The 25,019-nt window shown below is 43.0% G+C and overlaps 1 protein-coding gene across 1 annotated transcript in view; it reads left to right on the top strand.

The window, feature by feature from the left end:
- Window positions 1–25,019, top strand: part of MELK (maternal embryonic leucine zipper kinase) — a 267,107-nt gene that overhangs the window by 66,207 nt on the left and 175,881 nt on the right. The window contains exon 12 of the mRNA XM_053700016.1: window positions 23,630–23,761. Within this exon, the coding sequence (XP_053555991.1) occupies window positions 23,630–23,761 (132 nt within the window). The remainder of the gene's footprint in view (window positions 1–23,629; window positions 23,762–25,019) is intronic.

The raw sequence follows: 25,019 nt of genomic DNA, 5'->3' as shown, positions 1-25,019 counted from the left end.
AAGAGGATTCACCCAGCAGAGCTGCACATAGCTCCTCCCCTCTACGTCACTCCCAGTCATTCTCTTGCACCCAACGACTAGATAGGATGTGTGAGAGGACTATGGTGATTATACTTAGTTTTATATCTTCAATCAAAAGTTTGTTATTTTAAAATAGCACCGGAGTGTGTTATTATCTTTCTGGCAGAGTTTGAAGAAGAATCTACCTGAGTTTTTGTTATGATTTTAGCCGGAGTAGTTAAGATCATATTGCTGTTTCTCGGCCATCTGAGGAGAGGTAAACTTCAGATCAGGGGACAGCGGGCAGATTAATCTGCATAGAGGTATGTAGCAGTTTTTATTTTCTGACAATGGAATTGATGAGAAAATCCTGCCATACCGATATAATGTCATGTATGTATACTTTACACTTCAGTATTCTGGAGAATGGTACTTCACTAGAATTACACTGTAAGAAATACATAAAGCTGTTTATTAACTAGAGATTATGTTTAACGTTTTTGCTGGAATGTAAAATCGTTTTCATTTGCTGAGGTACTGAGTGAATAAATGTTTGGGCACTATTTTTCCACTTGGCAGTTGCTTAATCTGTTTTCTGACAGTTTCTGTTCTCCCTCACTGCTGTGTGTGAGGGGGAGGGGCCGTTTTTTGGCGCTTTTACTACGCATCAAATATTTCAGTCAGCAACTCATTGTATTCCCTGCATGATCCGGTTCATCTCTACAGAGCTCAGGGGTCTTCAAAACTTATTTTGAGGGAGGTAATTTCTCTCAGCAGAGCTGTGAGAATTATAGTTTGACTGAGATAAAAAACGTTTATTCTGTAATTTGTTTCTGCTTTCAGAATTTGTTATCTTTGCTAATGGGATTTAACCTTTGCTAAAGTTGTGTTGTTTACAAGGATTGAGGCTATAACTGTTTCAATTTATTAATTTTTCAACTGTCATAGATATTCTGTGCTTCTTAAAGGCACAGTACGTTTTAATATTATTCTAATTGAATTGTATTTCCAAGTTGCAAGTTTATTTGCTAGTGTGTTAAACATGTCTGATTCAGAGGATGATACCTGTGTCATTTGTTGCAATGCCAAAGTGGAGCCCAATAGAAATTTATGTACTAACTGTATTGATGCTACTTTAAATAAAAGTCAATCGGTACAAATTGAACAAATTTCACCAAACAACGAGGGGAGAGTTATGCTGACTAACTCGCCTCACGTGTCAGTACCTACATCTCCCGCTCAGAGGGAGGTGCGTGATATTGTAGCGCCGAGTACATCTGGGCGGCCATTACAAATCACATTACAGGATATGGCTACTGTTATGACTGAGGTTTTGGCTAAATTACCAGAACTAAGAGGTAAGCGTGATCACTCTGGGGTGAGAACAGAGTGCGCTGATAATATTAGGGCCCATGTCAGACACTGCGTCACAGGTGGCAGAACATGAGGACGGAGAACTTCATTCTGTGGGTGACGGTTCTGATCCAAATAGACTGGATTCAGATATTTCAAATTATAAATTTAAACTGGAAAACCTCCGTGTATTACTAGGGGAGGTGTTAGCGGCTCTGAATGATTGTAACACAGTTGCAATACCAGAGAAAATGTGTAGGTTGGATAAATATTTTGCGGTACCGACGAGTACTGAGGTTTTTCCTATACCTAAGAGACTTACTGAAATTGTTACTAAGGAGTGGGATAGACCCGGTGTGCCGTTCTCACCCCCTCCGATATTTAGAAAAATGTTTCCAATAGACGCCACCACAAGGGACTTATGGCAAACGGTCCCTAAGGTGGAGGGAGCAGTTTCTACCTTAGCTAAGCGTACCACTATCCCGGTGGAGGATAGCTGTGCTTTTTCAGATCCAATGGATAAAAAGTTAGAGGGTTACCTTAAGAAAATGTTTGTTCAACAAGGTTTTATATTGCAACCCCTTGCATGCATTGCGCCGATCACGGCTGCAGCGGCATTCTGGATTGAGTCTCTGGAAGAGAACATTGGTTCAGCTACTCTGGACGACATTACGGACAGGCTTAGAGTCCTTAAACTAGCTAATTCATTCATTTCGGAGGCCGTAGTACATCTTACTAAACTTACGGCGAAGAATTCAGGATTCGCCATTCAGGCACACAGGGCGCTGTGGCTAAAATCCTGGTCAGCTGATGTTACTTCTAAGTCTAAATTGCTTAATATACCTTTCAAAGGGCAGACCTTATTCGGGCCCGGGTTGAAAGAGATTATCGCTGACATTACAGGAGGTAAAGGCCATGCCCTGCCTCAGGACAAAGCCAAGACTAGACAGTCTAATTTTCGTTCCTTTCGTAATTTCAAAGCAGGAGCAGCATCAACTTCCTCTGCACCAAAACAGGAAGGAGCTGTTGCTCGCTACAGACAAGGCTGGAAACCTAACCAGTCCTTGAACAAGGGCAAGCAGACTAGGAAACCTGCTGCTGCCCCTAAAACAGCATGAATTGAGGGCCCCCGATCCGGGATCGGATCTAGTGGGGGGCAGACTTTCTCTCTTCGCCCAGGCTTGGGCAAGAGATGTTCAGGATCCCTGGGCGCTAGAGATAATATCTCAGGGATACCTTCTGGACTTCAAATACTCTCCTCCAAGAGAGAGATTTCATCTGTCAAGATTGTCAACAATCCAGACAAAGAAAGAGGCGTTTCTACGCTGCGTACAAGAGCTCTTGTTAATGGGAGTAATCCATCCAGTTCCACGATCGGAACAGGGACAGGGGTTTTACTCAAATCTGTTTGTGGTTCCCAAAGAAGAGGGAACTTTCAGACCAATCCTGGACTTAAAGATCCTAAACAAATTCCTAAGAGTCCCATCGTTCAAGATGGAGACTATTCGGACAATTTTACCTATGATCCAAGAGGGTCAGTACATGACCACTGTAGATTTAAAAGATGCTTACCTTCACATACCGATTCACAAAGATCATTATCGGTACCTAAGGTTTGCCTTCCTAGACAGGCATTACCAGTTTGTGGCTCTTCCATTCGGATTGGCTACAGCTCCAAGAATCTTCACAAAGGTTCTGGGTGCTCTTCTGGCGGTACTAAGACCGCGGGGAATCTCGGTAGCTCCATACCTAGACGACATTCTGATACAAGCTTCAAGCTTTCAAACTGCCAAGTCTCATACAGAGTTAGTGCTGGCATTTCTAAGGTCACATGGATGGAAGGTGAACGAAAAGAAAAGTTCACTCGTTCCACTCACAAGAGTTCCCTTCCTGGGGACTCTTATAGATTCTGTAGAAATGAAGATTTACCTGACAGAGGACAGGCTAACAAGACTTCAAAGTGCTTGCCGCACCCTTCATTCCATTCAACACCCGTCAGTGGCTCAATGCATGGAGGTAATCGGCTTAATGGTAGCGGCAATGGACATAGTACCCTTTGCACGCTTACACCTCAGACCACTGCAACTGTGCATGCTAAGTCAGTGGAATGGGGATTACTCAGACTTATCCCCTTCTCTGAATCTGGATCAAGAGACCAGAAATTCTCTTCTATGGTGGCTTTCTCGGCCACATCTGTCCAGGGGGATGCCATTCAGCAGACCAGACTGGACAATTGTAACAACAGACGCCAGCCTTCTAGGTTGGGGTGCCGTCTGGAATTCCCTGAAGGCTCAGGGACAATGGAGTCAGGAGGAGAGTCTCCTGCCAATAAACATTCTGGAATTGAGAGCAGTTCTCAATGCCCTCCTGGCTTGGCCCCAGTTGACAACTCGGGGGTTCATCAGGTTTCAGTCGGACAACATCACGACTGTAGCTTACATCAACCATCAGGGAGGGACAAGAAGCTCCCTAGCTATGATGGAAGTATCAAAGATAATTCGCTGGGCAGAGTCTCACTCTTGCCACCTGTCAGCAATCCACATCCCGGGAGTGGAGAACTGGGAGGCGGATTTCTTAAGTCGTCAGACTTTTCATCCGGGGGAGTGGGAACTTCATCCGGAGGTCTTTGCCCAAATACTTCGACGTTGGGGCAAACCAGAGATAGATCTCATGGCGTCTCGACAGAACGCCAAGCTTCCTCGTTACGGGTCCAGATCCAGGGATCCAGGAGCAGTCCTGATAGATGCTCTGACAGCACCTTGGGACTTCAGGATGGCTTACGTGTTTCCACCCTTCCCGTTGCTTCCTCGATTGATTGCCAGAATCAAACAAGAGAGAGCATCAGTGATTCTAATAGCACCTGCGTGGCCACGCAGGACTTGGTATGCAGACCTGGTGGACATGTCATCCTGTGCACCTTGGTCTCTACCTCTGAAACAGGACCTTCTGATACAGGGTCCCTTCAAACATCAAAATCTAACTTCTCTGAAGCTGACTGCTTGGAAATTGAGCGCTTGATTTTATCAAGACGTGGTTTTTCTGAGTCAGTTATTGATACCTTAATACAGGCTAGGAAACCTGTTACCAGAAAGATTTACCATAAGATATGGCGTAAATACCTATATTGGTGTGAATCCAAAGGTTACTCTTGGAGTAAGGTTAGGATTCCTAGGATATTGTCTTTTCTACAAGAAGGTTTAGAAAAGGGTTTATCTGCTAGTTCATTAAAGGGACAGATCTCAGCTCTGTCCATTCTGTTACACAAACGTCTGTCAGAAGTTCCTGACGTCCAGGCTTTTTGTCAGGCTTTGGCCAGGATTAAGCCTGTGTTTAAAACTGTTGCTCCACCATGGAGTTTAAACCTTGTTCTTAATGTTTTACAGGGCGTTCCGTTTGAACCCCTTCATTCCATTGATATAAAGTTATCTTGGAAAGTTCTATTTTTAATGGCTATTTCCTCGGCTCGAAGAGTCTCTGAATTATCAGCCTTACATTGTGATTCTCCTTATTTGATTTTTCATTCGGATAAGGTAGTCCTGCGTACTAAACCTGGGTTCTTACCTAAGGTAGTTACTAACAGGAATATCAATCAAGAGATTGTTGTTCCTTCTTTATGCCCAAATCCTTCTTCAAAGAAGGAACGTCTACTGCACAACCTGGATGTAGTCCGTGCTCTAAAATTTTACTTACAGGCAACTAAGGAATTTCGACAAACGTCTTCTCTGTTTGTCATTTACTCTGGGCAGAGGAGAGGTCAAAAAGCTTCCGCTACCTCTCTTTCTTTTTGGCTTCGTAGCATAATTCGTTTAGCTTATGAGACTGCTGGACAGCAGCCTCCTGAAAGAATTACAGCTCATTCTACTAGAGCTGTGGCTTCCACTTGGGCCTTCAAGAATGAGGCCTCTGTTGAACAGATTTGCAAGGCTGCAACTTGGTCTTCGCTTCATACTTTTTCCAAATTTTACAAATTTGACACTTTTGCTTCCTCGGAGGCTATTTTTGGGAGAGAGGTTCTTCAGGCAGTGGTTCCTTCTGTATAAAGAGCCTGCCTATCCCTCCCGTCATCCGTGTACTTTTGCTTTGGTATTGGTATCCCAGAAGTAATGATGACCCGTGGACTGATCACACTTAACAGAAGAAAACATAATTTATGCTTACCTGATAAATTCCTTTCTTCTGTAGTGTGATCAGTCCACGGCCCGCCCTGTTTTTAAGGCAGGTAAATATTTTTTAATTTATACTCCAGTCACCACTTCACCCTTGGCTTTTCCTTTCTCGTTGGTCCTTGGTCGAATGACTGGGAGTGACGTAGAGGGGAGGAGCTATGTGCAGCTCTGCTGGGTGAATCCTCTTGCACTTCCTGTTGGGGAGGAGTAATATCCCAGAAGTAATGATGACCCGTGGACTGATCACACTACAGAAGAAAGGAATTTATCAGGTAAGCATAAATTATGTTTTTTTACGTTCTTTTGCGCCAAAAGTGTCGGCGTTCCGGATGTGGCGTCATTTTTGGCGCCAAAAGCATTTAGGCGCCAAATAATGTGGGCGTCTTTTTTGGCGCGAGAAAATATGGGTGTCACTTTTGTCTCCACATTATTTAAGTCTCTGATTTTTTGCTTCTGGTTGCTAGAAGCTTATTCTCTGGCATTTTTTTCCCATTCCTGAAACTGTCATTTAAGGAATTTGATCAATTTTGCTTTATATGTTGTTTTTTCTATTACATATTGCAAGATGTCCCACGTTGAAGCTGAGTCAGAAGATACTTCTGGAATATCCCTGCCTGGGGCTGGAGCTACCAAAGCTAAGTGTATCTACTGTAAACTTATGGTATCTGTTCCTCCAGCTGTTGTTTGTACTGTTTTGTCATGACAAACTGTTTATGCAGATAATATTTCCTTTAAGTACTGTCACATTACCTGTTGCTGTTCTGTCAACATCTAATACTCAGAGTGTTCCTGATAACATAAGAGATTTTGTTTTTAAATCCATTAAGAAGGCTATGTCTGTTATTCCTCCTTCTAGTAAATGTAAAAAGTCTTTTAAAACTTCTAATTTTTCAGATGAATTTTTAAATGAACATCATCATTCTGATTCTGATAATGGTTCTGGTTCAGAGGATTCTGTCTCAGAGGTTGATGCTGATAAATCTTCATTTCTCCAACATAGGTGTGTCCGGTCCACGGCGTCATCCTTACTTGTGGGATATTCTCTTCCCCAACAGGAAATGGCAAAGAGCCCAGCAAAGCTGGTCACATGATCCCTCCTAGGCTCCGCCTACCCCAGTCATTCTCTTTGCCGTTGTACAGGCAACATCTCCACGGAGATGGCTTAGAGTTTTTTAGTGTTTAACTGTAGTTTTTATTATTCAATCAAGAGTTTGTTATTTTGAAATAGTGCTGGTATGTACTATTTACTCAAACAGAAAAGAGATGAAGATTTCTGTTTGTATGAGGAAAATGATTTTAGCAACCGTCACTAAAATCCTTGGCTGTTCCACACAGGACTGTTGAGAGCAATTAACTTCAGTTGGGGGAACAGTGAGCAGTCTCTTGCTGCTTGAGGTATGACACATTCTAACAAGACGATGTAATGCTGGAAGCTGTCATTTTCCCTCTGGGATCCGGTAAGCCATGTTTATTACGATTGTAAATAAGGGCTTCAAAAAGGGCTTATTAAGACTGTAGACTTTTTTTGGGCTAAATCGATTGATTATTAACACATATTTAGCCTTGAGGAATCATTTTATCTGGGTATTTTGATATAATAATATCGGCAGGCACTGTTTTAGACACCTTATTCTTTAGGGGCTTTCCCAAAGCATAGGCAGAGCCTCATTTTCGCGCCGGTGTTGCGCACTTGTTTTTGAGAGGCATGGCATGCAGTCGCATGTGAGAGGAGCTCTGATACTTAGAAAAGACTTTCTGAAGGCGTCATTTGGTATCGTATTCCCCTTGGGGCTTGGTTGGGTCTCAGCAAAGCAGATACCAGGGACTGTAAAGGGGTTAAAGTTCAAAACGGCTCCGGTTCCGTTATTTTAAGGGTTAAAGCTTCCAAATTTGGTGTGCAATACTTTTAAGGCTTTAAGACACTGTGGTGAAAATTTGGTAAATTTTGAACAATTCCTTCATGTTTTTTCGCATTTGCAGTAATAAAGTGTGTTCAGTTTAAAATTTAAAGTGACAGTAACGGTTTTATTTTAAAACGTTTTTTGTACTTGTTATCAAGTTTATGCCTGTTTAACATGTCTGAACTACCAGATAGACTGTGTTCTGAATGTGGGGAAGCCAGAATTCCTATTCATTTAAATAAATGTGATTTATGTGACAATGACAATGATGCCCAAGATGATTCCTCAAGTGAGGGGAGTAAGCATGGTACTGCATCATTCCCTCCTTCGTCTACACGAGTCTTGCCCACTCAGGAGGCCCCTAGTACATCTAGCGCGCCAATACTCCTTACTATGCAACAATTAACGGCTGTAATGGATAATTCTGTCAAAAACATTTTAGCCAAAATGAACACTTATCAGCGTAAGCGCGACTGCTCTGTTTTAGATACTGAGGAGCATGACGACGCTGATATTAATATTTCTGAAGGGCCCCTAACTCAGTCTGATGGGGCCAGGGAGGTTTTGTCTGAGGGAGAAATTACTGATTCAGGGAACATTTCTCAACAAGCTGAACCTGATGTGATTGCATTTAAATTTAAGTTGGAACATCTCCGCATTCTGCTTAAGGAGGTATTATCCACTCTGGATGATTGTGACAAGTTGGTCATCCCAGAGAAACTATGTAAAATGGACAAGTTCCTAGAGGTGCCGGGGCTCCCAGAAGCTTTTCCTATACCCAAGCGGGTGGCGGACATTGTTAATAAAGAATGGGAAAGGCCCGGTATTCCTTTCGTCCCTCCCCCCATATTTAAAAAATTGTTTCCTATGGTCGACCCCAGAAAGGACTTATGGCAGACAGTCCCCAAGGTCGAGGGAGCGGTTTCCACTTTAAACAAACGCACCACTATACCCATAGAGGATAGTTGTGCTTTCAAAGATCCTATGGATAAAAAATTAGAAGGTTTGCTTAAAAAGATGTTTGTTCAGCAGGGTTACCTTCTACAACCAATTTCATGCATTGTCCCTGTCGCTACAGCCGCATGTTTCTGGTTCGATGAGCTGATAAAGGCGGTCGACAGTGATTCTCCTCCTTATGAGGAGATTATGGACAGAATCAATGCTCTCAAATTGGCTAATTCTTTCACCCTAGACGCCACTTTGCAATTGGCTAGGTTAGCGGCTAAGAATTCTGGGTTTGCTATTGTGGCGCGCAGAGCGCTTTGGTTGAAATCTTGGTCGGCTGATGCGTCTTCCAAGAACAAGCTACTTAACATTCCTTTCAAGGGGAAAACGCTGTTTGGCCCTGACTTGAAAGAGATTATCTCGGATATCACTGGGGGTAAGGGCCACGCCCTTCCTCAGGATCGGCCTTTCAAGGCAAAAAATAAACCTAATTTTCGTCCCTTTCGTAGAAACGGACCAGCCCAAAGTGCTACGTCCTCTAAGCAAGAGGGTAATACTTCTCAAGCCAAGCCAGCTTGGAGACCAATGCAAGGCTGGAACAAGGGAAAGCAGGCCAAGAAACCTGCCACTGCTACAAAGACAGCATGAAATGTTGGCCCCCGATCCGGGACCGGATCTGGTGGGGGGCAGACTCTCTCTCTTCGCTCAGGCTTGGGCAAGAGATGTTCTGGATCCTTGGGCGCTAGAAATAGTCTCCCAAGGTTATCTTCTGGAATTCAAGGGACTTCCCCCAAGGGGGAGGTTCCACAGGTCTCAGTTGTCTTCAGACCACATAAAAAGACAGGCATTCTTACATTGTGTAGAAGACCTGTTAAAAATGGGAGTGATTCATCCCGTTCCATTAAGAGAACAAGGGATGGGGTTCTACTCCAATCTGTTTATAGTTCCCAAAAAAGAGGGAACGTTCAGACCAATCTTAGATCTCAAGATCTTAAACAAGTTTCTCAAGGTTCCATCGTTCAAGATGGAAACCATTCGAACTATTCTTCCTTCCATCCAGGAAGGTCAATTCATGACCACGGTGGATTTAAAGGATGCGTATCTACATATTCCTATCCACAAGGAACATCATCGGTTCCTGAGGTTCGCATTCCTGGACAAACATTACCAGTTCGTGGCGCTTCCTTTCGGATTAGCCACTGCTCCAAGGATTTTCACAAAGGTACTAGGGTCCCTTCTAGCTGTGCTAAGACCAAGGGGCATTGCTGTAGTCCCTTACTTGGACGACATTCTGATTCAAGCGTCGTCCCTTCCTCAAGCAAAGGCTCACACGGACATTGTCCTGGCCTTTCTCAGATCTCACGGATGGAAAGTGAACGTGGAAAAGAGTTCTCTATCTCCGTCAACAAGGGTTCCCTTCTTGGGAACAATAATAGACTCCTTAGAAATGAGGATTTTTCTGACAGAGGCCAGAAAAACAAAACTTCTAGACTCTTGTCGGATACTCCATTCCGTTCCTCTTCCTTCCATAGCTCAGTGCATGGAAGTGATCGGGTTGATGGTAGCGGCAATGGACATAGTTCCTTTTGCACGCATTCATCTAAGACCATTACAACTGTGCATGCTCAGTCAGTGGAATGGGGACTATACAGACTTGTCTCCGAAGATACAAGTAAATCAGAGGACCAGAGACTCACTCCGTTGGTGGCTGTCCCTGGACAACCTGTCACGAGGGATGACATTCCGCAGACCAGAGTGGGTCATTGTCACGACCGACGCCAGTCTGATGGGCTGGGGCGCGGTCTGGGGATCCCTGAAAGCTCAGGGTCTTTGGTCTCGGGAAGAATCTCTTCTACCGATAAATATTCTGGAACTGAGAGCGATATTCAATGCTCTCAAGGCTTGGCCTCAGCTAGCGAGGGCCAAGTTCATACGGTTTCAATCAGACAACATGACAACTGTTGCGTACATCAACCATCAGGGGGGAACAAGGAGTTCCCTGGCGATGGAAGAAGTGACCAAAATCATTCTATGGGCGGAGTCTCACTCCTGCCACCTGTCTGCTATCCACATCCCAGGAGTGGAAAATTGGGAAGCGGATTTTCTGAGTCGTCAGACATTGCATCCGGGGGAGTGGGAACTCCATCCGGAAATCTTTGCCCAAGTCACTCAGCTGTGGGGCATTCCAGACATGGATCTGATGGCCTCTCGTCAGAACTTCAAAGTTCCTTGCTACGGGTCCAGATCCAGGGATCCCAAGGCGGCTCTAGTGGATGCACTAGTAGCACCTTGGACCTTCAAGCTAGCTTATGTGTTCCCGCCGTTTCCTCTCATCCCCAGGCTGGTAGCCAGGATCAATCAGGAGAGGGCGTCGGTGATCTTGATAGCTCCTGCGTGGCCACGCAGGACTTGGTACGCAGATCTGGTGAATATGTCATCGGCTCCTCCTTGGAAGCTACCTTTGAGACGAGACCTTCTTGTTCAGGGTCCGTTCGAACATCCGAATCTGGTTTCACTCCAGCTGACTGCTTGGAGATTGAACGCTTGATCTTATCGAAGCGAGGATTCTCAGATTCTGTTATCGATACTCTTGTTCAGGCCAGAAAGCCTGTAACTAGAAAGATTTACCACAAAATTTGGAAAAAATATATCTGTTGGTGTGAATCTAAAGGATTCCCTTGGGACAAGGTTAAGATTCCTAGGATTCTATCCTTCCTTCAAGAAGGATTGGAAAAAGGATTATCTGCAAGTTCCCTGAAGGGACAGATTTCTGCCTTGTCTGTGTTACTTCACAAAAAGCTGGCCGCTGTGCCAGATGTTCAAGCCTTTGTTCAGGCTCTGGTTAGAATTAAGCCTGTTTACAAACCTTTGACTCCTCCTTGGAGTCTCAATTTAGTTCTTTCAGTTCTTCAGGGGGTTCCTTTTGAACCCTTGCATTCCGTTGATATTAAGTTATTATCTTGGAAAGTTTTGTTTTTAGTTGCAATTTCTTCTGCTAGAAGAGTTTCAGAATTATCTGCTCTGCAGTGTTCTCCTCCTTATCTGGTGTTCCATGCAGATAAGGTGGTTTTACGTACTAAACCTGGTTTTCTTCCAAAAGTTGTTTCTAACAAAAACATTAACCAGGAGATTATCGTACCTTCTCTGTGTCCGAAACCAGTTTCAAAGAAGGAACGTTTGTTGCACAATTTGGATGTTGTTCGCGCTCTAAAATTCTATTTAGATGCTACAAAGGATTTTAGACAAACATCTACCTCTCTCTCTTTTTGGATTAAAAGCATCATCAGATTGGCTTACGAGACTGCCGGACGGCAGCCTCCCGAAAGAATCACAGCTCATTCCACTAGGGCTGTGGCTTCCACATGGGCCTTCAAGAACGAGGCTTCTGTTGATCAGATATGTAGGGCAGCGACTTGGTCTTCACTGCACACTTTTACCAAATTTTACAAGTTTGATACTTTTGCTTCTTCTGAGGCTATTTTTGGGAGAAAGGTTTTGCAAGCCGTGGTGCCTTCCATTTAGGTGACCTGATTTGCTCCCTCCCTTCATCCGTGTCCTAAAGCTTTGGTATTGGTTCCCACAAGTAAGGATGACGCCGTGGACCGGACACACCTATGTTGGAGAAAACAGAATTTATGTTTACCTGATAAATTACTTTCTCCAACGGTGTGTCCGGTCCACGGCCCGCCCTGGTTTTTTTAATCAGGTCTGATAATTTATTTTCTTTAACTACAGTCACCACGGTACCATATGGTTTCTCCTATGCAAATATTCCTCCTTAACGTCGGTCGAATGACTGGGGTAGGCGGAGCCTAGGAGGGATCATGTGACCAGCTTTGCTGGGCTCTTTGCCATTTCCTGTTGGGGAAGAGAATATCCCACAAGTAAGGATGACGCCGTGGACCGGACACACCGTTGGAGAAAGTAATTTATCAGGTAAACATAAATTCTGTTATTTATTTAAAATGAAATTTATTCGTTCTTTACTTAAAGAAGTCCTAATTGCATTAGAAATTGAGGATTCTGGTCCTCTTGATACTAAATTTAAATCTTTAGATAAGGTTTTTAAATCTCCTGTAGTTATTCCAGAAGTTTTTCCTGTCCCTAGTGCTATTTCTGAAGTAATTTCCAGGGAATGGAATAATTTGGGTAATTCATTTACTCCTTCTAAACGTTTTAAGCAATTATATCCTGTGCAATCTGACAGATTAGAGTTTTGGGACAAAATCCCTAAAATTGATGGGGCTGTCTACTCTTGTTAAGCGTACTATTCCTACGGCAGATGGTACTTCCTTAAGGATCCTTTAGATAGGAAAATTGAATCCTTTCTAAGAAAAGCTTACTTGTGTTCAGGTAATCTTCTTAGATCTGCTATATCTTTAGCGGATGTTGCTGCAGCTTCATCTTTTGGTTAGAAGCTTTAGGGCAACAAGTATCAGATCATAATTCTCATAGCATTATTAATCTTCTTCAACATGCTAATAATTTTATTTGTAATGCCATCTTTGATATCATTAGAGTTGATGTCAGGTATATGTCTCTAGCTATTTTAGCTAGAAGAGCTTTATGGCTTAAGACTTGGAATGCTGTTATGTCTTCTAAGTCTACTCTGCTTTCCCTTTCTTTCCAGGGTAATGATCGTTTCTTCTGTTATGTGTGATCAGTCCACGGGTCATCATTACTTCTGGGATATAACTCCTCCCCAACAGGAAATGCAAGAGGATTCACCCAGCAGAGCTGCATATAGCTCCTCCCCTCTACGTCACTCCCAGTCATTCTCTTGCACCCAACGACTAGATAGGATGTGTAAGAGGACTATGGTGATTATTCTTAGTTTTTATGACTTCAATCAAAAGTTTGTTATTTTACAATGACACCGGAGTGTGTTATTGCCTCTCTGGCAGAGTTTGAAGAAGAATCTACCAGAGTTTTACTATGATTTTAGCCGGAGTAGTTAAGATCATATTGCTGTTCTCGGCCATCTGAGGAGAGGTAAAAACTTCAGATCAGGGGACAGCGGGCAGATGAATCTGCATAGAGGTATGTAGCAGTTTTTATTTTCTGACAATGGAATTGATGAGAAAATCCTGCCATACCGATATAATGTCATGTATGTATACTTTGCACTTCAGTATTCTGGGAATGGTACTTCACTGGAATTACTCTGTAAAAAGTACATAAGAATTTTTTTATATGTATTGATTATGTTAAACGTTTTTGCTGGAATGTAGAATCGTTTACATTTAGTGAGGTACTGAGTGAATAAATGTTTGGGCTATTTTTCCACTTGGCAGTTGCTTATTCTAATTATGACAGTTTCGTTTCTCCCTCACTGCTGTGTGTGAGGGGGAGGGGCCGTTTTTGGCGCTCTTTGCTACGCATCAAAATTTCCAGTCAGTTGCTCATTGTATTTCCTGCATGATCTGGTTCATCTCTACAGAACTCAGGGGTCTTCAAAACTTCTTTTGAGGGAGGTAGATTCTCTCAGCAGAGCTGTGAGAATTATATATGGACTGTGATAAAAAACGTTACTCTGTAATTTTTTTTTTTTTTTTTTTTTTTCTGCTTCAGATTTAATTAATTTTGCTTTGCTAATGGGAAACCTTTGCTAAAGTTGTGTTGTTTACAAGGATTGATGCTATAACTGTTTTTCAGTTTATTATTTCAACTGTCATTAATCGTTTAGTGTTTCTTTGAGGCACAGTACGTTTTTATTAAATAAAATTGTAGCCAAGTTGCAAGTTTATTTGCTAGTGTGTTGAACATGTCTGATTCAGAGGAAGATACCTGTGTCATTTGTTCCAATGCCAAGGTGGAGCCCAATAGAAATTTATGTACTAACTGTATTGATGCTACTTTAAATAAAAGCCAATCTGTACAAATTGAACAAATTTCACCTAACAGCGAGGGGAGAGTTATGCCGACTAACTCGTCTCACGTGTCAGTACCTGCATCTCCCGCTCGGGAGGTGCGTGATATTGTGGCGCCCAGTACATCTGGGCGGCCATTACAGATAACATTACAAGATATGGCTACTGTTATGACTGAAGTTTTGGCTAAATTACCAGAACTAAGAGGCAAGCGTGATCACTCTGGGGTGAGAACAGAGTGTGCTGATAATACTAGGGCCATGTCTGATACTGCGTCACAGCTTGCAGAGCATGAGGACGGAGAGCTTCATTCTGTGGGTGACGGTTCTGATCCAAACAGATTGGATTCAGATATTTCAAATTTTAAATTTAAATTGGAGAACCTCCGTGTATTACTAGGGGAGGTTTTAGCGGCTCTGAATGATTGTAACACAGTTGCAATACCAGAGAAAATGTGTAGGTTGGATAAATATTTTGCGGTACCGGCGAGTACTGATGTTTTTCCTATACCTAAGAGACTTACTGAAATTGTTACTAAGGAGTGGGATAGACCCGGTGTGCCGTTCTCACCCCCTCCAATATTTAGAAAAATGTTTCCAATAGACGCCACCACACGGGACTTATGGCAAACGGTCCCTAAGGTGGAGGGAGCAGTTTCTACCTTAGCTAAGCGTACCACTATCCCGGTTGAGGATAGCTGTGCTTTTTCAGATCCAATGGATAAAAAACTAGAGGGTTACCTTAAGAAAATGTTTGTTCAACAAGGTTTTATATTGCAACCCCTTGCATGCATCGCGCCGGTCACGGCTGCTGCAGCATTCTGGATTGAATCTCTGGAAGAGAACATTAGTTCAGCTACGCTGGACGAGATTACGGACAGGTTTAGAGTCCTTAAACTAGCTAATTCTTTCATTTCGGAAGCCGTAGTACATTTAACCAAACTTACGGCTAAGAATTCAGGATTCGCCATTCAGGCACGCAGAGCACTGTGGCTAAAATCCTGGTCAGCTGATGTTACTTCTAAATCTAAATTGCTTAATATACCTTTCAAGGGGCAGACCTTATTCGGGCCCGGGTTGAAGGAGATTATCGCTGACATTACAGGAGGTAAAGGCCATGCCCTGCCTCAGGACAAAGCCAAAGCTAAGACTAGACAGTCTAATTTTCGTTCCTTTCGTAATTTCAAAGCAGGAGCAGCATCAACTTCCTCTGCACCAAAACAGGAAGGAGCTGTTGCTCGTTACAGACAAGGCTGGAGACCTAATCAGTCCTGGAACAAGGGCAAGCAGGCCAGGAAACCTGCTGCTGCCCCTAAGACAGCATGAATCGAGGGCCCCCGATCCGGGACCGGATCTGGTGGGGGGCAGACTTTCTCTCTTCGCCCAGGCTTGGGCAAGAGATGTTCAGGATCCCTGGGCGCTAGAGATCATATCTCAGGGATACCTTCTGGACTTCAAATTCTCTCCCCCAAGAGGGAGATTTCATCTGTCAAGGTTGTCAACAAACCAAATAAAGAAAGAGGCGTTTCTACGCTGCGTACAAGATCTTTTATTAATGGGAGTGATCCATCCGGTTCCGCGGTCGGAACAAGGACAAGGTTTTTACTCAAATCTGTTTGTAGTTCCCAAAAAAGAGGGAACTTTCAGGCCAATCTTGGATTTAAAGATCCTAAACAAATTCCTAAGAGTTCCATCGTTCAAAATGGAAACTATTCGGACAATTTTACCCATGATCCAAAAAGGTCAGTACATGACCACAGTGGATTTAAAGGATGCTTACCTTCACATACCGATTCACAAGGATCATTACCGGTATCTAAGGTTTGCCTTTCTAGACAGGCATTACCAATTTGTAGCTCTTCCATTCGGATTGGCTACGGCTCCAAGAATCTTCACAAAGGTTCTGGGTACTCTTCTAGCGGTCCTAAGACCGCGAGGAATTTCGGTAGCTCCATACCTGGACGACATTCTGATACAAGCTCCAAGCTTTCAAACTGCCAAGTCTCATACAGAGTTAGTACTGGCATTTCTAAGGTCGCATGGATGGAAGGTGAACGAAAAGAAGAGTTCTCTCTTTCCACTCACAAGAGTTCCCTTCTTGGGGACTCTGATAGATTCTGTAGAAATGAAGATTCACCTGACAGAAGACAGGTTAACAAAGCTTCAAAATGTATGCCGTGTCCTTCATTCCATTCAACACCCGTCAGTAGCTCAATGCATGGAGGTGATCGGCTTAATGGTAGCGGCAATGGACATAGTACCTTTTGCTCGCCTACATCTCAGACCTCTGCAATTGTGCATGCTAAGACAGTGGAATGGGGATTACTCAGATTTGTCCCCTACTCTGAATCTGGATCAAGAGACCAGAAATTCTCTTCTATGGTGGCTTTATCGGCCACATCTATCCAGGGGGATGCCATTCAGCAGGCCAGACTGGACAATTGTAACAACAGACGCCAGCCTACTAGGTTGGGGCGCTGTCTGGAATTCTCTGAAGGCTCAGGGTTTATGGAATCAGGAGGAGAGCCTCCTGCCAATAAACATTCTGGAATTGAGAGCAGTTCTCAATGCCCTCCTGGCTTGGCCCCAGTTGACAACTCGGGGGTTCATCAGGTTTCAGTCGGACAACATCACGACTGTAGCTTACATCAACCATCAGGGAGGGACAAGGAGCTCCCTAGCAATGATGGAAGTATCAAAGATAATTCGCTGGGCAGAGTCTCACTCTTGCCACCTGTCAGCAATCCACATCCCGGGAGTGGAGAACTGGGAGGCGGATTTCTTGAGTCGTCAGACTTTTCATCCGGGGGAGTGGGAACTTCATCCGGAGGTCTTTGCCCAAATACTTCGACGTTGGGGCAAACCAGAGATAGATCTCATGGCGTCTCGTCAGAACGCCAAACTTCCTCGCTACGGGTCCAGATCCAGGGATCCGGGAGCGGTTCTGATAGATGCTTTGACAGCACCTTGGACCTTCGGGATGGCTTATGTGTTTCCACCCTTCCCGATGCTTCCTCGATTGATTGCCAGAATCAAACAGGAGAGAGCATCAGTGATTCTAATAGCGCCTGCATGGCCACGCAGGACTTGGTATGCAGATCTAGTGGACATGTCATCCTGTCCACCTTGGTCTCTACCTCTAAAACAGGACCTTCTGATTCAGGGTCCATTCAAACATCAAAATCTAACTTCTCTGAAGCTGACTGCTTGGAAATTGAACGTTTGATTTTATCAAAACGTGGTTTTTCTGAGTCGGTTATTGATACCCTGATACAGGCTAGGAAGCCTGTTACCAGAATGATTTACCATAAGATATGGCGTAAATACCTATCCTGGTGCGAATCCAAAGGTTACTCTTGGAGTAAGGTTAGGATTCCTAGGATATTGTCCTTTCTACAAGAAGGTTTAGAAAAGGGTTTATCGGCTAGTTCATTAAAGGGACAGATCTCAGCTCTGTCCATTTTGTTGCACAAGCGTCTGTCAGAAATTCCAGACGTCCAGGCTTTTTGTCAAGCTTTAGCTAGGATCAAGCCTGTGTTTAAAACTGTTGCTCCGCCATGGAGTTTAAACCTGGTTCTTAACGTTTTACAAGGAGTTCCGTTTGAACCCCTTCATTCCATTGATATAAAGTTGTTATCTTGGAAAGTTCTATTTTTAACGGCTATTTCTTCGGCTCGGAGAGTCTCTGAGTTATCAGCCCTACATTGTGATTCTCCTTATTTGATTTTTCATTCAGATAAGGTAGTTCTGCGTACAAAACCTGGGTTCTTACCTAAGGTAGTCACTAACAGGAACATCAATCAAGAGATCGTTGTTCCTTCTTTGTGCCCGAATCCTTCTTCAAAGAAGGAACGTCTTCTGCACAATCTGGATGTAGTTCGTGCCCTCAAGTTCTATTTGCAGGCAACTAAGGAATTTCGACAAACGTCTTCCCTGTTTGTCGTGTACTCTGGTCAGAGGAGAGGTCAAAAGGCTTCGGCTACCTCTCTTTCCTTCTGGCTTCGTAGCATAATTCGTTTAGCCTATGAGACTGCTGGACAGCAGCCTCCTGAAAGAATTACAGCTCATTCTACTAGAGCTGTGGCTTCCACTTGGGCCTTTAAGAATGAGGCCTCTGTTGAACAGATTTGCAAGGCTGCATCTTGGTCTTCGCTCCATACTTTTTCAAAATTTTACAAATTTGACACTTTTGCTTCTTCGGAGGCTATTTTTGGGAGAAAGGTTCTTCAGGCAGTGGTTCCTTCTGTATAATGAGCCTGCCTAGCCCTCCCGTCATCCGTGTACTTTTGCTTTGGTATTGGTATCCCAGAAGTAATGATGACCCGTGGACTGATCACACATAACAGAAGAAAACATAATTTATGCTTACCTGATAAATTCCTTTCTTCTGTTGTGTGATCAGTCCACGGCCCGCCCTGTTTTTTAAGGCAGGTAAATATTTTTTAAATTATACTACAGTCACCACTTCACCCTTGGTTTCTCCTTTCTCGTTGGTCCTTGGTCGAATGACTGGGAGTGACGTAGAGGGGAGGAGCTATATGCAGCTCTGCTGGGTGAATCCTCTTGCATTTCCTGTTGGGGAGGAGTTATATCCCAGAAGTAATGATGACCCGTGGACTGATCACACAACAGAAGAAAGGAATTTATCAGGTAAGCATAAATTATGTTTTTCATTCCTTTTGTCACAACAAGGAACAAAAACCTGATCCTTCATCCTCAGGAGCGGTATCAGTTTGGAAACCATCTCCAGTCTGGAATAAATCCAAGCCCTTTAGAAAATCAAAGTCAGCTCCTAAGTCCACATGAAGGTGCGGCCCTCATTCCAGCCCAGCTGGTAGGGGGCAGATTACATTTTTTCTAAGAAATTTGGATCAATTCCTTTCACAATCTTTGGATTCAGAACATTGTTTCAGAAGGGTACAGAATTGGCTTCAAGATAAGGCCTCCTGCAAAGAGATTTTTTCTTTCCCGTGTCCCAGTAAACCCAGCGAAGGCTCAAGCATTTCTGAAATGTGTTTCAGATCTAGAGTTGACTGGAGTAATTTTGCCAGTTCCAGTTCTGGAACAGGGACTGGGGTTTTTATTCAAATCTCTTCATTGTACCAAAGAAGGAAAATTCCTTCAGACCAGTTATGGATCTAAAAATATTGAATCGTTATGTAAGGATACCAATATTCACAATGGTAACTGTAAGGACTATCCTGCCTTTTGTTCAACAAGGGCATTATATGTCTACTATAGTTTTACAGGATGCATATCTGCATATTCCGATTCATCCAGATCACTATCAGTTCTGAGATTCTCTTTCCTAGATAAGCATTACCAGTTTGTGGCTCTGCCGTTTGGCCTAGCTACAGCTCCAAGAATTTTTTACGAAGGTTCTCGGTGCCCTTCTGTCTGTAATCAGAGAACAGGGTATTGTGGTATTCCTTTTTTGGACGATATCTTGGTACTTGCTCAGTCTTCATATTTAGCAGAATCTCATTCGAATCGACTAGTGTTGTTTCTTCAACATCATGGTTGGAGGATCAATTTACCAAAAAGTTCATTGATTCCTCAGACTTAGGTAACCTTTTTAGGTTTTCAGATACTCAGTATCCATGACTCTATCTTTGATAGACATGAGACATCTAAAGTTGATATCAGCTTGTCGAAACCTTCAGTCACAATCTTTCCCTTCGGTAGCCTTATGCATGGAAATTCTAGGTCTTATGACTGCGGCATCGGACGCGATCCCCTTTGCTCGTTTTCGCATGCGGCCTCTTCAGCTCTGTATGCTGAACCAGTGGTGCAGGGATTACACAAAGATATCTCAATTAATATCTTTAAAACCGATTGTACGACACTCTGACGTGGTGGACAGTTCACCATCGTTTAGTTCAGGGGGCTTCTTTTGTTCTTCCGACCTGGACTGTAATTTCAACAGATGCAAGTCTTACACTTTGGGGAGCTGTGTGGGGGTCTCTGACAGCACAAGGGGTTTGGGAATCTCAGGAGGTGAGATTACCGATCAATATTTTAGAACTCCGTGCAATTTTCAGAGCTCTTCAGTCTTGGCCTCTTCTGAAGAGAGAATCGTTCATTTGTTTTCAGACAGACAATGTCACAACTGTGGCATACATCAATCATCAAGGAGGGACTCACAGTCCTCTGGCTATGAAAGAAGTATCTCGAATTCTGGTTTGGGCGGAATCCAGCTTCTGTCTAATCTCTGCGGTTCATATTCCAGGAATAGACAATTGGGAAGCGGATTATCTCAGTCGCCAAACGTTGTATCCGGGCGAATGGTCTCTTCGCCCAGAGGTATTTCTTCAGATTGTTCAAATGTGGGAACTTCCAGAAATAGATCTGATGGCTTCTCATCTAAACAAGAAACTTCCCAGGTATCTGTCCAGATCCCGGGATCCTCAGGCGGAGGCAGTGGATGCAGTATCATCCTGCCTATATCTTTCCGCCTCTAGTTCTTCTTCCAAGAGTAATCTCCTAGATTCTGAAGGAATGCTCGTTTGTTCTGCTGGTAGCTCCAGCATGGCCTCACAGGTTTTGGTATGCGGATCTTGTCCGGATGGCCTCTTGCCAACCGTGGACTCTTCCGTTAAGACCAGACCTTCTGTCGCAAGGTCCTTTTTTCCATCAGGATCTCAAATCCTTAAATTTAAAGGTATGGAGATTGAACGCTTGATTCTTGGTCAAAGAGGTTTCTCTGACTCTGTGATTAATACTATGTTACAGGCTGGAAGACTTATATTTCTTGGTGTCTTTCTCATCATTTTTCCTGGCATTCTTTTAGAATTCCGAGAATTTTACAGTTTTTTTCAGGATGGTTTAGATAAAGGTTTGTCCGCAAGTTCCTTGAAAGGTCAAATCTCTGCTCTTTCTGTTCTTTTTCACAGAAAGATTGCTAATCTTCCTGATATTCATTGTTTTGTACAAGCCTTGGTTCGTATTAAACCTGTCATTAAGTCAATTTCTCCTCCTTGGAGTTTGAATTTGGTTCTGGGGGCTCTTCAAGCTCCTCCGTTTGAACTTATGCATTCATTGGACATTAAACTACTTTCTTGGAAAGTTTTGTTCCTTTTGGCCATCTCTTCTGCCAGAAGAGTCTCTGAATTGTCTGCTCTTTCTTGTGAGTCTCCTTTTCTGATTTTTCATCAGGATAAGGCAGTGTTGCGAACTTCTTTTGAATTTTACCTAAGGTTGTGAATTCCAACAACATTAGTAGAGAAATTGTAGTTCCTTCATTATGCCCTAATCCTAAGATTTCTAAGGAGAAATCATTGCATTCTTTGGATGTTGTTAGAGCTTTGAAATATTATGTTGAAGCTACTAAGACTTTCCGAAAGACTTCTAGTCTATTTGTCATTTTTTCCAGTTCTAGAAAAGGCCAGAAAGCTTCTGCCATTTCTTTGGCATCTTGGTTGAAATCTTTAATTCATCATGCCTATGTTGAGTCGGGTAAAACTCCGCCTCAGAGGATTACAGCTCATTCTACTAGGTCAGTTTCTACTTCCTGGGCGTTTAGGAATGAAGCTTCGGTTGATCAGATTTGCAAAGCAGCAACTTGGTCTTCTTTGCATACTTTTACTAAATTCTACCATTTTGATGTGTTTTCTTCTTCTGAAGCAGTTTTTGGTAGAAAAGTACTTCAGGCAGCTGTTTCAGTTTGAATCTTCTGCTTATGTTTTCATTTAAACTTTATTTTGGGTGTGGATTATTTTCAGCAGGAATTGGCTGTCTTTATCCCTCCCTCTCTAGTGACTCTTGCGTGGAAAGATCCACATCTTGGGTAGTCATTATCCCATACGTCACTAGCTCATGGACTCTTGCTAATTACATGAAAGAAAACATAATTTATGTAAGAACTTACCTGATAAATTCATTTCTTTCATATTAGCAAGAGTCCATGAGGCCCACCCTTTTTTGTGGTGGTTATAATTTTTTTGTATAAAGCACAATTATTCCAATTCCTTATTTTTTATTCTTTCGCACTTTTTTCTTATCACCCCACTTCTTGGCTATTCGTTAAACTGATTTGTGGGTGTGGTGAGGGGTGTATTTATAGGCATTTTGAGGTTTGGGAAACTTTGCCCCTCCTGGTAGGAATGTATATCCCATACGTCACTAGCTCATGGACTCTTGCTAATATGAAAGAAATGAATTTATCAGGTAAGTTCTTACATAAATTATGTTTTTTTGGTGTCCTGCGCCCTCCTTTTGTTTAATGGGAATTTGGACTGTCTAGTATCGTAGGCAGTCCCCATGATCCGATCCCAGCCTTGAAATCACGTGATCACTTCAATGATCGTGTAATTTCATTTTTTAAGAAAGTGTTTACATTGTTCTGATGTTACACTTGCCCCGGGCATGAAGGGGTGTTAAAGTGATTGGAAATCCCCAGCGTTTGTAAAACGCTAGGATTTAAAATTGGAACAAATAAAGGGGACTTGAAGGGTTCATGAAGTATAAAATACTTGTTGAAAGCGTTCGCCGCACTGAGCTGCTCAGGCAGCCCACGGCAGAATGCTATTTTGCTGAGTGGTGACGTTTCCACCTCTTAGCCTATAGCCGTGCGTTCCAACTGGTGCCAAGTTGGCTAGCCCGCACTGCTATTGGTTTAGAATTTACAATAACTTTTAAGGGACAGTCAATACAAAAATTGTTTTTGTTTAAAAAAGATAAGGCCTTTACTACATATTCCCCAGCTATGCACAAAAAACATGGTCATATTGACATACTTTATATAACCTTTAAATTTCTGTCTGTTTCTAAAGTCCCTAAAGACAGCCCCATGATCACATGATTTTGTATTAGCTTTTCACATCAGGGAAGCTAGTTCATGTGAGCCATAAAGAAAACATTGAGCAGAAGCACGTGGATTCTCACAACACAGCACTAATTGGCTTAAATGCAAGTCAATAGATAGTCATGTGATCTGGGGCAGTCAGAAGATGCTTAGAAACAAGGTAATCCGAGGTAAAAAGTGTATTAATATAACAGTTTTCTGTGCAAAACTAGGGAATGGGTAATAAAGGGATTAACCATCTTTTTTTAAAACAATAAAAAGAGTTGACTGTCCCTTTAAGCAATACAGACCAGAATTTTTATTATAAAAAATGATTGAATAGTAGACTGAGGGATTGGAACACAACACCCACAAATTCTAAAATGATGTTTATATATACACACACACACACACACCTCCAGTTCCTTCTCTCTTTGATATGAACTAGATTATCCTGACACTCCCATATGTGTTCCTGTATCATGTATACTATTTTGATTACTGTTTTTGCTTTAATTGATAAAAATGGATTGCATAGAAGAAGCATAACAAAGTAGTGTTTACGTTTGATAAAGTGAAATATGACTACTCTTTGTTTTTGTTGTTGTTTTAGTGGAATTATGATCAAACTACTGCTACTTACCTACTTCTTCAGTCTAAGAAGAGCCGTGGGAAACCTATTCGCTTAATGCGTTCAATGGCTAAAATGGAACCACTTTATCAAACCGCTTTTACGGATCTAAAGGTAACTATAAATTCTACAATGGGGGCGGGGATCATTTGTTCTGTTCAGACAGTAGGTTTGTAAAGGAGGCCATTCACAATGTGTACTTTGTTTCATTAACTAAAGGAATAGAAAGGTCAAAATGGAAGTTTGCATAGGAGCAATGTCAACTAAAGCATTTTTGCAATGTACTTCCATGAGGAAAAATGCTTCTGGTAAAAGTTATCACAGCTTTTAAGCGGCATATGTGAGGGGCCGTTCACCTGTATTCAAAATTGAAATCCACATGGATGCATTTCAATTTTGAATAGAAGCATTTTTGTTATAGACATGTATTAGCAAAAATGCTTCTTATGAAAGCTATAGCTGTAAACGTGTATTTAACCCCTTAACGACCAACGACGTATGGGGTACGTCCTGCAAAAAAATGCAGTTAATGACCAAGGACGTACCCCGTACGTCGTTGGTCTTTGAAAGCAGTGGAAGCGATCCTGATCACTTCCAACTGCTTTCATGTTATAGCAGTGATGCCTCGATATTGAGGCATCCTGCTATAACATTTTTTAGCCCACCGATGAAGAGAGAGCCACCCTGTGGCCCTCTCTGCATCGGCCATTGATGGCCATGTTCGTTGGTGGGTGGGAGCTTACCAAGGGAGGCGGGTGGGCGGCCATCGGTGGGAAGGGGGGCGGGATCGAGTGCGGGCATGCGCGCGGGTGCGCGCGCGTGAACTGAAGCGGGTGCGCGCGCGTGCACGGGAGCGGGCGCGCATGCGCGCGGGCGGGTGGGAGCCCTACACTATGGAACAATGATGGTACTCGGTGGGAGTGAGGGTGGGCTTCTAAAAACTGGTTAGCGATCTGGCAGGGGTTGGGGGGTTGGGGGTTGAGGGAGGGCAGCTACACTACAGAAAATAGTATTTTTCTAAAAAAAACTAAAAAAAAAATATTTGATTTTAAACTGGGCACTGGCAGACAGCTGCCAGTACCCAATATGGCGCAATAAGGCAGAGAGAGGGGGGTTAGAGAGCTGTTTGGGGGGGGGATCAGGGAGGTTGGGGGCTAAGGGAGGATACTACAGAACATAATTATTATTTAAAAAAAAAAAAACCAAAAAAACTCTTATTTTAGTACTGGCAGACTTACTGCCAGTACTTAAGATGGCAGGGGACAATTGTGGGGTGGGGGAGGGAAGAGAGCTGTTTGGGAGGGATCTGGGGGTGTGATGTGTCATGTGGGAGGTTGATACCTACACTAAAGCTAAAATTAACCCTGCAAGC

The sequence above is a fragment of the Bombina bombina genome, chromosome 2 (genome assembly GCF_027579735.1).
Source record: "Bombina bombina isolate aBomBom1 chromosome 2, aBomBom1.pri, whole genome shotgun sequence".
Classification (NCBI taxonomy): domain Eukaryota; kingdom Metazoa; phylum Chordata; class Amphibia; order Anura; family Bombinatoridae; genus Bombina; species Bombina bombina.
This window is presented reverse-complemented; position numbering and strand designations above follow the sequence as displayed.